The following is a 14,456-nucleotide window of genomic DNA, read 5'->3' on the forward strand; positions in this document are numbered from 1 at the left end:
ATTAACTTTGAATTATATTTTCATTTTTGGAATCACATGTATGTTTAGGTTTCAAGAAACTCTCTCTACTTAATTATCTTGGTAATATAATTTTTCTTTTACTTTCAATATTTTTTGAACCATTTACTTTTAAAAGACACCTTTAGGTGATGTTAGCCTCATAACTAAGGAGATCTCAACACAGAAACATTGAATACTTTTATTTTTTTCATTGAGACAGGGTCTCACTATGTTGCCCAGGCTGGTCTTGAACTCCTGGGCTCAAATAGTCCTGCCACCTCAGCCTCCCAAAGTGCTGAGATTTTAGGCACGAGCCACCATGCCCAACCTAAATTGGGTACTTTTAATTCACTTTATTTTGTTCTTTATAATTGGTTTGTTTTTTTTCAAAGTGAAATTTCTGCCATTTACGTACATACTTAATTGGCCTGCAGTGAAATTCTAGACATTTTACAAGATTAAGCAATGATGTTTTATTTTAGTAGGAAACAAAGTTGAATAGCCTACTTCAATTGATAGTCTTCTGACCTTCATTGTAGTCTATAAAATCTAGTAAAATGAAGTTAATTACATGTGTGATGCATATTACCTAACATTCTTCTTGTCAGAATCTGACCTTTGTCACATTCCCAGTGTTAATCATTAGAACATATACTGTCTATGACAAAGACAAAACCTTTCAAATTCTGCGTAATCTGTGATTCTTCACCAGCATCTGGAGATCTTGTCCTGGAGTAGTTAATAGCCCTGCTTGGTCATTACTTTGAATTTGGATCTGCTGAAACTAAAGAATTAGAAATATTCTGAAAGTCTCTAAATCTGCTCAGAGAAAAAGCAGTTATGAAGATTTATCATCATCTTTGCCTCTTCCAAATTCTATGTGAATATTATTCTTTGAACTACCAGGATACTTTTTCTCTTTTATGGGATGTCTTTTTGATTGATATTAACACTGAATGGTTACATACATGGAGTAAGAGCTTCCCATTTTGTCTTAGCATCTTCCTGTACCACTGCCTGCAGTGCTCTTCAGCACATTCAGACTTATGGAAAAGATTCATGCACTTGATGCCACCGAAGATCTATGCCATGTGCATTTGAGTTGATCTCTTTTTCTATCTTTAGCATTTATGTTTATAAACAAATAGAATTTAGTGGTAGAAAGTTGCCTTTTAAAAACACCTTCCCATTCAATGTATTAGGCTTGTAATAACTCTGACATTTGCAGAAATAATAAGATGGAAACAGGATGTCATAAAGGGGAAGTTATAATACAAAAAAATTCAACTATATTTATGTAGCTGTTGCTGTGTACAGGGTAAAATTCCTATCCTAGGATACAGGGAGGTGTAGCAAAGAGATTTGGAGTCTAAATTTGCCATGTAGGGCTATACATAAAAATAAAGACGTACTATGGGTGGTATAAACCATAAGTGCAAAGGATACTGAGTAAAGAGTATGATTACTGAGAGTTGGGAAGTTGCAGGGGAGGCAGGGGGAAAGTAAGAGTCAGGATACATTAAATTCTTGGTTCTGCCACTAAAATAGTTTTGTTGGCTAAGCCACCTATCTTCCCTACAGGTGACCTTTAGGCTTCTCATCTGTAAAATGGAGCATAAGCTTAGTTGTTCTGCAAGCTTCTTCCAACTTATTATTCCCTGAATAATAGTAGTAAGAACCCCAGAAGAGAAGGTGGAGACAGAGGTGTGTGAGGGAAATTGTGTTAGGTAGAGGAGGTAGGAATATGCACAAAATTTTCCAGAAGCATGGGGAGATGAGCAGGGAGCTTGTTTCATAAGGAAAAGTAGGAAATAATGTTGGAAATGGTCAATTGGGACTAGCTGGAGAATTCAAGCAGGAGATGCTAACTGCATGACTAATTCAGCATTTTATCAGGTACTATTGTCTTTCTCCTGTCTTAGGTAGTTCTTGGTAAATACTTTTTGACTCAGCGGCACAACTGAGTTAGTATCCTTGTTCCTTCACTGTTCACCACGTTTTGCCTGACATTCTTAACGTTTCTCATTCAGGTGATCTTCTCAGTATTGTATCAGTAACTCTGCCTCCTTTTTTTCTTTTTTTCTTTTCGTTTTTTGTTTTTACCTCCTTTTTTAAGAAACAAAATCTGTAATATTCCTCTTTAAGGAAACTGTCACCCAGTTAGGGAAGGCTAGATTATAGAGACTGCATGTAGAAGCTGTAGCTCTCTGGAAAGTGTGTCTGTGGGGGGAAGTGAGAGATGCATGGGAAGAAGAAGGTGGTGTGAAGCTGGAGAGTAAAGTAGGGACGCAGGATTAGAGATAGTTTGATCCGTATTCCTTGACTGTCATCTTCCTTGGTGACCTGAAAGTTGCTTTTAAGGTTGTGGCACCATCATCCTAGTGTTGAGGCCAAGACAAGTGATCTAGAGTCATACTTCTTATGATATAATAGTCGTCTTTTTAGGCTCAAGTATTTTATGAAATGCCATAAGTACCAGTGAGCTCATTACTACAAGAGGCAACTGCTACAATTTAGGAAAATTATAATTACAGTGGTTCTTGCAAATAGATGATGAGCAACCTTAAGAATCACCTGCGAAGTGGGGGTTTTCTTCCGCTTTCTTCCTTATATGGTATGTGGTCTTCTTTTTTTTTTTTTTTTCTTTTTCGAATGCGATCTCAACTCACTGCAACCTCTGCTTCTGGGGTTCAAGCAATTCTCCTGCTACAGGCCTGTCACCACACCTGCCTAATTTTTGTATTTTTCACCATGTTGGCCAGGCTGGTCTCTACCTCCCAGCCTCAAGTGACCTGCCTGCCTTGGCCTCCCAAAGTGCTGAGATTACAGGCCTAAGCCACCACACCCAGCCTTGTTTTCTTAACTGATAAAAGTTTTGAATATTTGTTTTTGTTTTTGCCTCTTCCTTCATTCTTAGGAAAGCCTTTTGTTGTAAAGAAGTTAGCATGTCAGTGGTTCTAGTTTTAAAGAGAGTCCAATTCTATGATACTCATTTTTTTCAAACATATATAATGTGTAACACTATATGAAAATAGTAGGAGGGATACAATGACTAATAATACAAAAACTGTCCTCAGGGACAGTGCATTGTAGAAAAGGAAATAAAACAAGTACACAGATGATCGCATATGAGGAAGAAAGTGACTCATGCCGTAAGAGGTACTGATAAAACGGCTATGGAAACTCAAGCAAAAGATTTTCTTAGATTTTTAAAGGGCCCCTAATGGCTGGATGTGGTGGTACACCTGTAGTCCCAGCTACTTGGAAGGCTGAGGCAGGAGAATTGCTTGAACCCAGGAGTTTGAGACCAGTGTGGGCAATATAGCCAAAACCTCTCTCTTAAAAAAAAGGCGGTGGTGGGGGGAGGGCTGGGGGAGGGTTGTGAAGTGGGAATTTGGCTTTACTATGTAAATAGATCTGGATGATTTGAGAAAGACAGGTGCACTTTGGATTTCTGAGGCAAGAGAAAGGATATAAAGGTGTTAAGATCAGAATTGTAGAAAAATGCTTAGAAAGTCAGTAAACTAGATTTTTATAAAATAGTTTCTTTCCTTCTGCTCCAGAAAGTAGTGAGCCTTAAGAACATGCTGAGAAAAGGTTCATGTATGTATCTTTATAACCACTATTACATTTTGATGAGTGTCCTTATAATCTCATTTTCTATGCAATTTTCTTAAAAGGGGTTTCATACTGTATTAGATCTTGAATGATCTAGGATTTCTGTATTTTAATAAACCCCTTCTGCTTCATATTTTTTAATGAATTTGTAATTCTTTAGTGTTAGATTTCATTTGGTAAAAAGTTATTTCTTTAATTATATTTATTCTGGAAATGGCTTTATTTTACAGCCTATATAAACTTGGCTTATGATTTGTGAAAATGAATACTGTTTTGTTTTTGTTTTTTAATGGAAGGTCTCTCATCTAAGCTGTAGAGTGTTTTCTTGTCATCGCTTCCTGATACTGATAACTGTTTATAGATCATCATTCCCTTTGGGGATCAGATGATAAAGTGATACATTGTATTTGTAGACCTGACTCAGAGGGATAGTGTAGTCTTGATTTGAAGGATTTGAGGTTTAAGGGTTGGATGTGATTTTTGTTTTTAAGAGTTGGACATTATTTTTATTTTATGGGTTTTTTTATTTTGGCGGAGAGTAGTGATTTGGTCTTATTTTGGGAGTATAAAATATAGAAAATGGTATAGTTTTTGGACTTTTAGTGATGATTAACAAATATATAAAATCGGCCGGGCGCGGTGGCTCAAGCCTATAATCCCAGCACTTTGGGAGGCCGAGGCGGGTGGATCACGAGGTCAAGAGATCGAGACCATCCTGGCCAACATTGTGAAACCCCGTGTCTACTAAAAACACAAAAAAGTAGCTGGGCATGGTGGCGTGTGCCTGTAATCCCAGCTACTCAGGAGGCTGAGGCAGGAGAATTGCCTGAACCCAGGAGGCGGAGGTTACGGTGAGCAGAGATAGCGCCATGGCACTCCAGCCTGGGTAGCAAGAGCGAAACTCCATTTAAAAAAAAAAAAAAAAAAAAAAAAAAAAACACAAATATATAAAATCAATTATATTTGGCAGAGTAGGCCTCTCATTTTAACTCTGAAAATTAAAACCTTAAACATTACGTAGAATTTTTATTTGTTGTGTTTTATCTGCTGATTTCATCTCATAGTGCAGTTTTTTTTGTTTGTTTGTTTTTTTAACATGTTCACCACATAAAAAGATGGAGAGCTGCTTTTTAGCCATGGCTCACTGCAGTGTTAACTCCTAGGCTCAAGTGATCCTCCAACCTCAGCCTCTCAGATAGCTGGGACCACAGGCATGCACCACCACACCTGACTAATTTTATTTTTTTTGTAGAGACAGGATCTCTCTATGTAACCTAGGCTAGGTCTCGAACTCTTGGGCTCAGGTGATCCTCCCACTTTAGCCTCACAAAGTGCTGGGATTATAGGCACTGATCCACTGAACCTGGCCAGGGAGTGTTCCTTATTAAGCATTTTTAACTGCTTGTTTACCTACCACGCAGTGTTTAGGTATCTATTATATAAGAAGGAAATTAATTTTGTAAGTTTAATTGAGGTTTCAAGTTCCTTAGGGTCCTATTGCTAAAACATAATTAGCACTTGTAACTTTTCTCATTCGTACTTTTTATCAGGTTAACAGTAATGTTACATCTGGAGTATCAGGTTCATTAATTTTTAACCACAAAATCTGAGTTAGCTTGAAAGCTGTTGACTATGGTGAACATTTGAAAATAGACTCTAGCGGTATAGAGAGGTAGGCAGTTAGAACCGTCATAAAGTAGGAAATAAAGTTTGTCAGAGTTGTCAAATAAGTTTTTTTTAAAAGAGGAAGCTATATGTAGACTTAATTTTATTGTTTATGATTCAGATATCCCAAAGGAAGGCCTGATGTTTTTATTGTGAGACTTGGTGAATTATGAGGAATGCAAATACTGCTTGAAATCCACTTCCATAGCTGGGTGTGGTGGCTCATGCCTGTAATCCCAGCACTCCGGGAGGCCGATCCAGTGCCCAAGTCCAGGAGTTTGAGACCAGCCCGGGCAACATAGTGAAATCTTGTCTCTACTAAAATTACAAACGACTAGCCAGGCATGGTAGTGCTTGCCTGTAATCCTAGCTACGCTGGAGGCTGAGGTGGCAGAATCACCTGAGCCCGGGAGGTTGAGGTTACATTGAGCAGAGATTGTGCCACTGTACTTCAACCTGGACAACCAGAGTGAGACCCTGTCTCAAAAAAACAAAACAAAACCCGCTTTTACAGTAAGATAAAACTAAATTACATTTCTTATCTACCTAATACTTTGGCATTTTTAGAAGACTCTAAAAACAGATTTTGTGTAATTGATCCTAAAAGGTGAAATTAATTATAGAATCCAGCTTTGAATAAAGTATATATCCAGATTTGAAGTAATGCTAGGGCTGGCTACATCAGAATCACCTCTTTTGGAGCTTGCTAAGATTTTGATTGGGTGGATTTGTTTGCAGACCTGGGAATCTGTATTTTTAATAAGCACATTAGGGGATTCTGATCTACTACCAGGATTAAGAATCACTGGTCTAGAAATAGCAGTCAGAAAACTGTGTAAAGGGTCAGATAGTGTAATACTTTATTCATTGCATGCCGAGAGAGGAAATCAAGGACATTATGTAGGTATGTATTTATATAAGAAGAGAGGGCCGGGCGCGGTGGCTCAAGCCTGTAATCCCAGCACTTTGGGAGGCCGAGGCGGGTGGATCACGAGGTCAACAGATCGAGACCAACCTGGTCAACATGGTGAAACCCCGTCTCTATTAAAAATACAAAAAATTAGCTGGGCATGGTGGCGCGTGCCTGTAATCCCAGCTACTCAGGAGGCTGAGGCAGGAGAATTGCCTGAACCCAGGAGGCAGAGGTTGCGGTGAGCCGAGATCGCGCCATTGCACTCCAGCCTGGGTAACAAGAGCGAAACTCCGTCTCAAAAAGAAAAAAAAAAAAAAGAGAGAACACAAATTTCCACAGGATTTTTATTGATGAAATTAAAAATATCATAAACTTGTGTACAAGTTTTTGTTGCTACAAATGAGGAAAAAATTGGGTTTTTTGCAGGGGTTACATTTTGCTTATTGGAATTCAACATTTTAGTGTTTTTTTTTGGTCAAAATCAGTTACATTTGTTCCTCCATTAATTCCCATCTATAATGAGATTTTACACATTTCATCCTTGAAAATACCTTTTCACACAAATACTACCAAATAAGTGTACTTTTTTTTTTTTTTTTTTTTTTTTTTTTGAAAGAAGGTCTTGCTCTATCACCCAGGCTGGAGTGCAGTGGAATGATCACAGCTCATTGCAGCCTCAATTCCCTGGGCTCAGGTGATCCTCCTACCTCAGCCTCCCTAGTAGCTGAGACTGTGGTGGCACATGCCACCATACCCAGCTAATTTTCTTAACTTTTTGTAGAGATGAGGTCTCAGTGTGTTGCCTGGGTGGGTTTCAAACTCCTGGGCTCAAACAATTCTCGCACCTTGGCCTCCTCTCAAAGAGCTGGGATTACAGATATGAGCCACGGTGCCCAGTCATAGCATATGATTTTTATTGAGCAGATAGTCATTACTTGAGAGATGCTTATAGAATTCTGTGGCTCACGCCTGTAATCCCAACACTTTGGGAGGCCGAGGCGGGTGGAATCCCTGAGGCTAGAAGTTCGAGACCAGCCAGGCCAACATGGTGACACCCCATCGCTACTAAAAATACGAAGTTTAGCCAGGTGTAGTGTCGGGCACCTGTAGTCCCAGCTACTTGGGAGGCTGAAGCAGGAGAATCACTTGAAACTGGGAAACAGAGCCAAGATCAAGCCACTGCACTCCAGCCTGGGTAACAGAGCGAGATTCCATCTCAAAATAAATAAATAAATAAAAGAACCTTTTTAAAAAAAAAAAAAAGGCCGGGTGCAGTGGTTCACACCTGTAATCCCAGCACTTTGGAAGGCCAAGGCAGGCGGATCACGAGGTCAAGATAGCGAGACCATCCTGGTCAACATGGTGAAACCCCATCTCGACTGAAAAATACAAAAATTAGCTAGGCATGGTGGTGTGCACCTGTAGTCTCAGCTACTTGGGAGGCTGAGGCAGGAGCATTGCTTGAACCCAGGAGGTGGAAGTTGCAGTGAGCCGAGATTGCACCACTGCACTCCAGCCTGGCGCCTGGTGAGAGAGAGAAACTCTGTCTCAAAAAAAAAAAAAAAAAGAATTATGTTAGATTCTTCTCAGTGTTTGCCTCTTAGCATGTCATTACATTGCAGATCAACCACTTGAAGATTAGGTGGAAGCTCTTCATTTGCATAGGTAAATAGATTTTGAAATAATGGAAATTTCCTTTGTGCTTCCATAGGGGTCTGAAAGATGCTGTTGGAACTGTAATTAGAGTTTAGAAATATGTCCACTGGAAATTTGTGTGGGAATGGAGGTCTCACCTGTTTTAACTTTTGACAGCAAAGGAAATATATAAAGCAGTTTGACACTTTTGATTAAAATAATGCTGTCGAAATGACTTTACCAGAGTGTAAGTTTCACCAAAAATTCTGGGTTTTGCCTTGTAATTTTAGGTTGAATTTATTCAGAAGTCAATCAAGTCTGCCCTACGGCTAATTTTCGAAACCATTCAGCGTGCAACAGTAGTGGTTAAGGGTAGTTCTTGTTTAGGAAAAGAAATCATTTCCATCCCTGGCTCAGAAAAATGTCGGTAAAACTTCAGCACTGCTAAGACATCATACTGTGTCAGAATTTTCACTTTCTATTTTTGATAAAAATTCATGACCTGATGATGGTCAGGTACACATGAGCATGTTACATCATTGACACTCTTTCAGGAACACCCGATAGATTCATGTGTTTCCCACAAGGTACATGTTCATGAGGAATGCGGTGAGTAACCCTTACACAGGCAGGTTGTGTATGTTTGACCTCTTTTCTATTCCGTGCACGTTTTTACCACCGTCAGTGGTAACACACCCTCGCATATTCCAGTTTAGGTTGTACTTGTTTAGTGTTTTCTCAACTTCTCTGAAAATAATTCTCACATGTAGCTTTTCCACATGGACTGTTCATACTGGTTGGTTCTTCAGTCACTTCAAGCTTGGCATCAATTCCCCAAGTAAACATCAACTGAGCACTGTGGTAATAAACTCAGCAAGAGCCAAGGAAAGCCACTGAAATAATTTGCCTTGTTTCTTAATTGACAGTTGATGGTTGGTTGTTCCCAGTGTCCTCAACTCTGAGCAACTGCTCTCACTGAAAGGCTCAGAGTCCTAAACAAGTTTATTTTCTCTGGCCATATTTCTTCAGCTGTTACAATCATACATGAGCTATTAACTCACTTGGCAAATGTCATTCCTTGCTTGTCTAACAAAAACTTACTTTGAAAACACTTTGGTTGCAGTCTCATTTCATTTTTTGTTTTAGTGAAGAAATTCTGCATCGATAAGCTATTCCATTTTAAAATTTTGCATGTTTTTGTTTTATGACTGTTGCTTTTCTGTGGGCAGGAAGACTGAAGAAAGCTTAGTCTGTAAATGTTGGCATACATGGCCTTCTTTTAGCATAGCTGTAGTGTTATTGCATAATAAACAATACTTTACCATGGAATTTGATAGCAGAATTATTTACATCCCACTGTACCTTCAAAATGTGATATTGAGGGCCTTCTTTTTATTTGGATGGATGTGTATTTACTAGTTTTTTTTTTTCTTATTGTCATGGTATGGCAATATTGGTGACCCTTGCAACATTTTCAGGTTATAACTGTCACGGCAGTTTGTGGTGCACCAAGCAGTGGTCATGATCAGTCTCCACTCCTCACCTCTGCTGTTTTAGCCTGAAATTCCCATAGATAACATGCAAACAAGCAAGTATGGCTGTGTTCCAATACATTTTTCTTTATGGATATTGGAGTTTGAATTTCATATCATTTTTACTGCCATGAAATAGTCTTTTTTAATTTTTTTCCCTAACCAGTTAAAAATGAGCCCTACAAAAACAGGCAGTGGGCTGGATTTGGCCTTCTGGCTGTAGTTTGTGGACAGACTCCTGGCCAGAATCTAGATAAATACAGGGAGCAATCCATGTGTTCTCAACCAGCTCTTCCTTTTGCCATAATGGTAATTCACTAGCACTGTTGTAGTTGTGTATACTTTTTCTGTGGTACTGTGTTGAGGATCATTTGAAAGATCTTAATACGTATTGCCAAATTGCTTTCTAGAATATGTTTACCTTTTTATTAAAAAATCTATATTGTGTTATATTCTTCAGGCACAGATTAGACCAAGTTAAAAAACCCTACTCTTTACTTATTTTCTATAAGCAGAGTTGCCCTTTTCTAACTGACATAAAGCCACTGGTATTCTTGAGTATGTTCTAAAACAGCAGCTCAGTTCTTACTGTGTATTCTTTGGCTCTCCAGCTTAAATTCCATATCCTTTTAAAGAAGTGCATTCTAAATCCTTTCCTTTGTATCTTTTAGTTGTGCAGAAGAGAGCATTGAATATAAAAATGTCACTTGTTCAGTAACTGGGTAGATAAACTGCTAAGTCTCTCTGTGACTATGAATTTGTTTATTAGAAATTATTTTCTAACTTGGGCTCTTAGCTTTTCTGTTACCTTTAAACTGAGGACTCCTGATCCATTTTGTCTTTACAATCAAAGAATGTTTATAACAGATTACTCTTATGAAGTGGGGGCAGCATAGAGGCCATTCTCAGCTTGGACACCACTTTGTAAAACTCATATGAAATATAGTTCATGTAACCTCATAGACTTTTAATGCTCAGACAGATCATGAGGTCAAGAGATCAAGACCATCCTGGCCAACATGGTGAAATCCTGTCTCTACTAAAAATACAGAAAGTAGCTGGGCATGATGTTATGCGCCTGTAGTCCCAGCTACTCCAGAGGCTGAGGCGGGAGAATTGCTTGGACTTGGGAGGCAGAGGTTGCAGTGAGCCTAGATTGCACCACTGCACTCCGACCTGGCGACAGAATGAGACTCCATCTTAAATAATAATAAAAACAATGATAATAATAAATCCTGTCTTATGGCTAAAATCCAAGTCTACTGGCTGCTATACCATTTAAATGGAGCTGAAATACCTACAAGGACTAAAGAAATAGAAAAAAAAAAAAAAGATCTAAGGGCTGAATAAAACATCTTAAGTTTTAAAAGTATTAACTGTGAAATGAATTTTCTTTAAATTTTATTTTAAAAATTCCCTTTGAGAGGTTAAGGCAGGCGGATCACAAGGTCAGGAGATTGATACAGTCCTGGCTAACACAGTAAAACCTGTCTCTACTAAAAATAAAAAAAATTAACTGGGTGTGGTGGCATGCACCTGTAGTCTGAGCTACACAGGCGGCTGAGGCAGAAGAATCACTGGAACCTGGGAGAAGGAGGTTGCAATGAGCCAAGATTGCACCACTGTGTTCCAGCCTGGGGGACAGAGTTGAGACTCCATCTCAAAAAAAATAAAATTCCCAGGCCAGGCGTGGTGACTCACACCTGTAATCCCAGCAGTTTGGGAGGCCAAGGTGGGTGGATTGCCTGAAGTCCGGAGTTCAAGACCCACCTGGCCAACATGGTGAAACCCCATCTCTACTAAAAATACAAAAATTAGCCAGGCGTGGTAGAGCGCACCTGTAATCCCAGCTATTCCAGAGGCTGAGGCTGGAGAATCTCTTGAACCCTAGAGGCGGAGATTGTGTGAGCTGAGATCACTTCACTGCACTCCAGCCTGGGCGACAGAGTAAGACCTGTCTCAAAAAAAAAAAAAAAAAAATCCTCCTTAGTAACGTAAAATGAACTGGGAAAAGTTATGAGAGTCTCAAGTTATAACCAACAAAAAGTGAACCTTAAACCCATAATGTTTTTGCCCAGTATATTAAATCCTTTACTTATTAGCCAGAAACGTGGAAACAGCACAACTTGAATGAATCACAACAAAAACAGATTTAGGATTAATAGACATATGGCATATGAGGAGGGAAGAACTTAACTTTAAATCACTTGAACTAACTAAAACTGTTGTATAGGTCAGAACTTGGGTGGTTGGCTATCCATTGAACCACTGAACTTCTTCATGTAACTCTGGGGGAAATCGAGGCCTGGAAGAGTTTAGAGACTTGGCCAGATCACTCCTTGTTAGAAAAAGGGCTGAAATTCACATCTTTTCCTTAACACTAATAGAAAACAAGAAGACTGGGAAGGCGCGATGGCTCACCACTGTAATCCCAGTACTTTGGGAAGCTGAGGCGGGCAGATCATGAGGTCAGGAGTTCGATACCAGCCTGGCCAACATGGTGAAACTCTGTCTCTACTAAAAATACAAAAAGTTAGCTGGGCATGGTGGTGCGCACTTGTAGTCCCAGCTACTCAGGAGGCGGAGGTTGCACCACTGCACCCCAGTCCAAGCGACAGTGTGAGACTCCATCTAAAAAAAAAAAAAAGAGAGAAGACTTTGATCACTTCTGAAATTTTTAGGAAAAAAATATTGAAGAGTAACTTTCTCCCAGTAGTGCATATTTCGTCTGCCAGACACTTTTGTAAGGTAAGAGGAGAGTTAGGTAAGAAAGAGTAGTACCAGTTGTCTAGTAGTGAGCTTTGTATAAAATTTGAGTGAGGACCCAAAACACGATAAAAAGAAGTGATCAGAAGCTGTTGAGCTTACTGAGTCCATCATCATTTGTTTTCATGTCCTCCATTTAAGAAAAAATTTTTCCGTTTTTAATTTTTGTGGGTACATAATAGATTCATATATTTCTGGCACACATAAGCTGTTTTGATATAGGCTTGCAACACATAATAATCACAACATGGAACATAGGATATCTGTCCTTTCAAGCATTTATCTTTTGTGTTAAAGACAATCCAGTTATACTCTTTTAGTTATTTCTAAATGTACACTGAAATTATTAGTGACTATAGTCACCCTCTGGTGCTATCAAATACTGGGCCATATTCATTTACTTTAACTATCTTTTGTGCCTATTAGCCGCCCCCACCTCCTGCCACCCTAACCTCTGCTGCCCTTCTCACCCTTTTGTAACCATCCTTCTACTCTCTAACTCTTGAGCTCACGTGATCCACCCACCTTGGCCTCCCAAAATGCTGGGATTAACAGGCATGAGCCACCGCACTCGGCCCAATTGTTTTGATTTTTAGCTCCCACAAATAAGTGAGAACATGCAATATTTCCATGCCTGTTTTTATGTCACTTAACATAATGACCTACAGTTCCATGCCTGTTGTTGCAAATTATCGAATCTCTTTTTTTATAGCTGTATAGTACTCCATTGTGTATATGTACCACATTTTCTTTATCCATTCATCTTTGGATGGACAGTTGGATTGCTTCCAAATCTTGGCTGTTGCGAATAGCGCTACAGTAAACATAGGAGTGCAGATATCTCTCTCCTTGATGTACGGATTTCCTTTCTTTTCGGGCATATACCTAGCAGTGCAATTGCTGGATCATATGGTGGGATCCTCAAGAATCTTAAGACATATAAAGGGATCTTGAGACCAAAAAATTACAGAACTGCTTTTTTCAAGCTTTGTGTCTCAAAGTGTGGTCCCAGGCACTCCCTGAATTGCAGAGACTGGGGTCCCACCCAGACCTACGAAACCGGAGCCTGCAGTGTAAGGAGATCTTCATGTGATTCCCATGTATACTAAATGAGGTGCTGCTTTCAGGAACACTTGAAAGAAGCTTCAGGCAGGGGCAGTGCTGCAGCTGTGGAATCCCGAGGGAAAGTGAAATGCAGGGAGTGAGGACTGGGAGACTCAGACACAGAGCCCTTCTTTCCCAAAATAGTTCTGCTCTTCTGTGTGTCCTCTGGCCAAGCGTTTTCACCTTAGGAATGTAGTCTCATACAGTTTAGATGTCTGAAATTGCTTGGAGGTTTAGTAGAGAAATCTGGGCTCAGAAAGGATAAGCCACTTGGAAAAGGACCTATTGGAGATGTGAAGCCTGCGGCACTGTCCAGGATCTTGCTGAGCAAGGCACGTCTGTCCAGGTTCATGCCTGTTACTGGAGGATTTTGTACAGTAGTCTCACCTCATCTCTGGTTTGGTTTGTCTCTGAAGATAACTACCATCACTATGAACTCAAGCTAGAAAATGTAGGCAAAAAGACTGTCAATTAAATTTTAGTTGTAGATATATGTTTTATCTCAAAAACAGTTTTCATCTTCTAATTACGTCTTTGCTATGGATGCGTAGTTACAGCAAAAGCACGCATGTAATTCTGTCCAAATAGATGAGCACTTGGGATACTGATTACAGCATTTGTGAACTCAACCTGCCTTTGCAGATGTAGCATTCTGTGACAGAGCAGACATTTTACATGTTTTTAGGAAGGTTAGCTCTCTGAAATTGGTGACTAAATAAAGTTTAGGTTAAGTGTACAAAGTTTGGGTTAAGTGTACAACCAGACAGTATAATACAGACTGTTGTAACAAGATCTTCTGTTTCTAAGCCCTAATAACTATTTGCTTTCTCCTTGTTTTTAGGGTGAATCTGTAAAATATTTCCTGGATAACTTGGATAAACTTGGAGAACCAGTAAGTGTTTAAACTGATGTTTATGTTTAGTGCCATTTGAAAGCAGAAGTCAGGATACCAACGTTAGGAAATTGAGAAAAATTATGTATTAAGCTATTGGCTTCTTTCTTTCTTTCTTTTTCTTTTCTTTTCCTTTTTTTTAGTGGTGTCATTCTGATTCTTTCTTGCTTTATTTAGAGTGATTGGTAGCTAAAAATATTGAATGATTTTTATTTTTTCAAAATGAAAATAATATTTTTATTGTTTAATCATGGCACTTCTTTTTTTCTCCCTCTAACTGTCCAGATCGTCACCATTTTCTTGAGGAACGTTTTATCTGCTATTTCTTGAA

General features: G+C 39.2%; 1 protein-coding gene across 1 annotated transcript in view; it reads left to right on the forward strand.

Annotated features, from left to right (window-relative positions):
• GNA13 (G protein subunit alpha 13) overlaps positions 1-14,456 on the forward strand; it is a 46,470-nt gene that overhangs the window by 22,852 nt on the left and 9,162 nt on the right. Inside the window, exon 3 of the mRNA XM_039476884.2 lies at positions 14,075-14,125. Within this exon, the coding sequence (XP_039332818.1) occupies positions 14,075-14,125 (51 nt within the window). The remainder of the gene's footprint in view (positions 1-14,074; positions 14,126-14,456) is intronic.

The sequence above is a fragment of the Saimiri boliviensis genome, chromosome 17 (assembly GCF_048565385.1).
Source record: "Saimiri boliviensis isolate mSaiBol1 chromosome 17, mSaiBol1.pri, whole genome shotgun sequence".
Lineage (NCBI taxonomy): Eukaryota > Metazoa > Chordata > Mammalia > Primates > Cebidae > Saimiri > Saimiri boliviensis.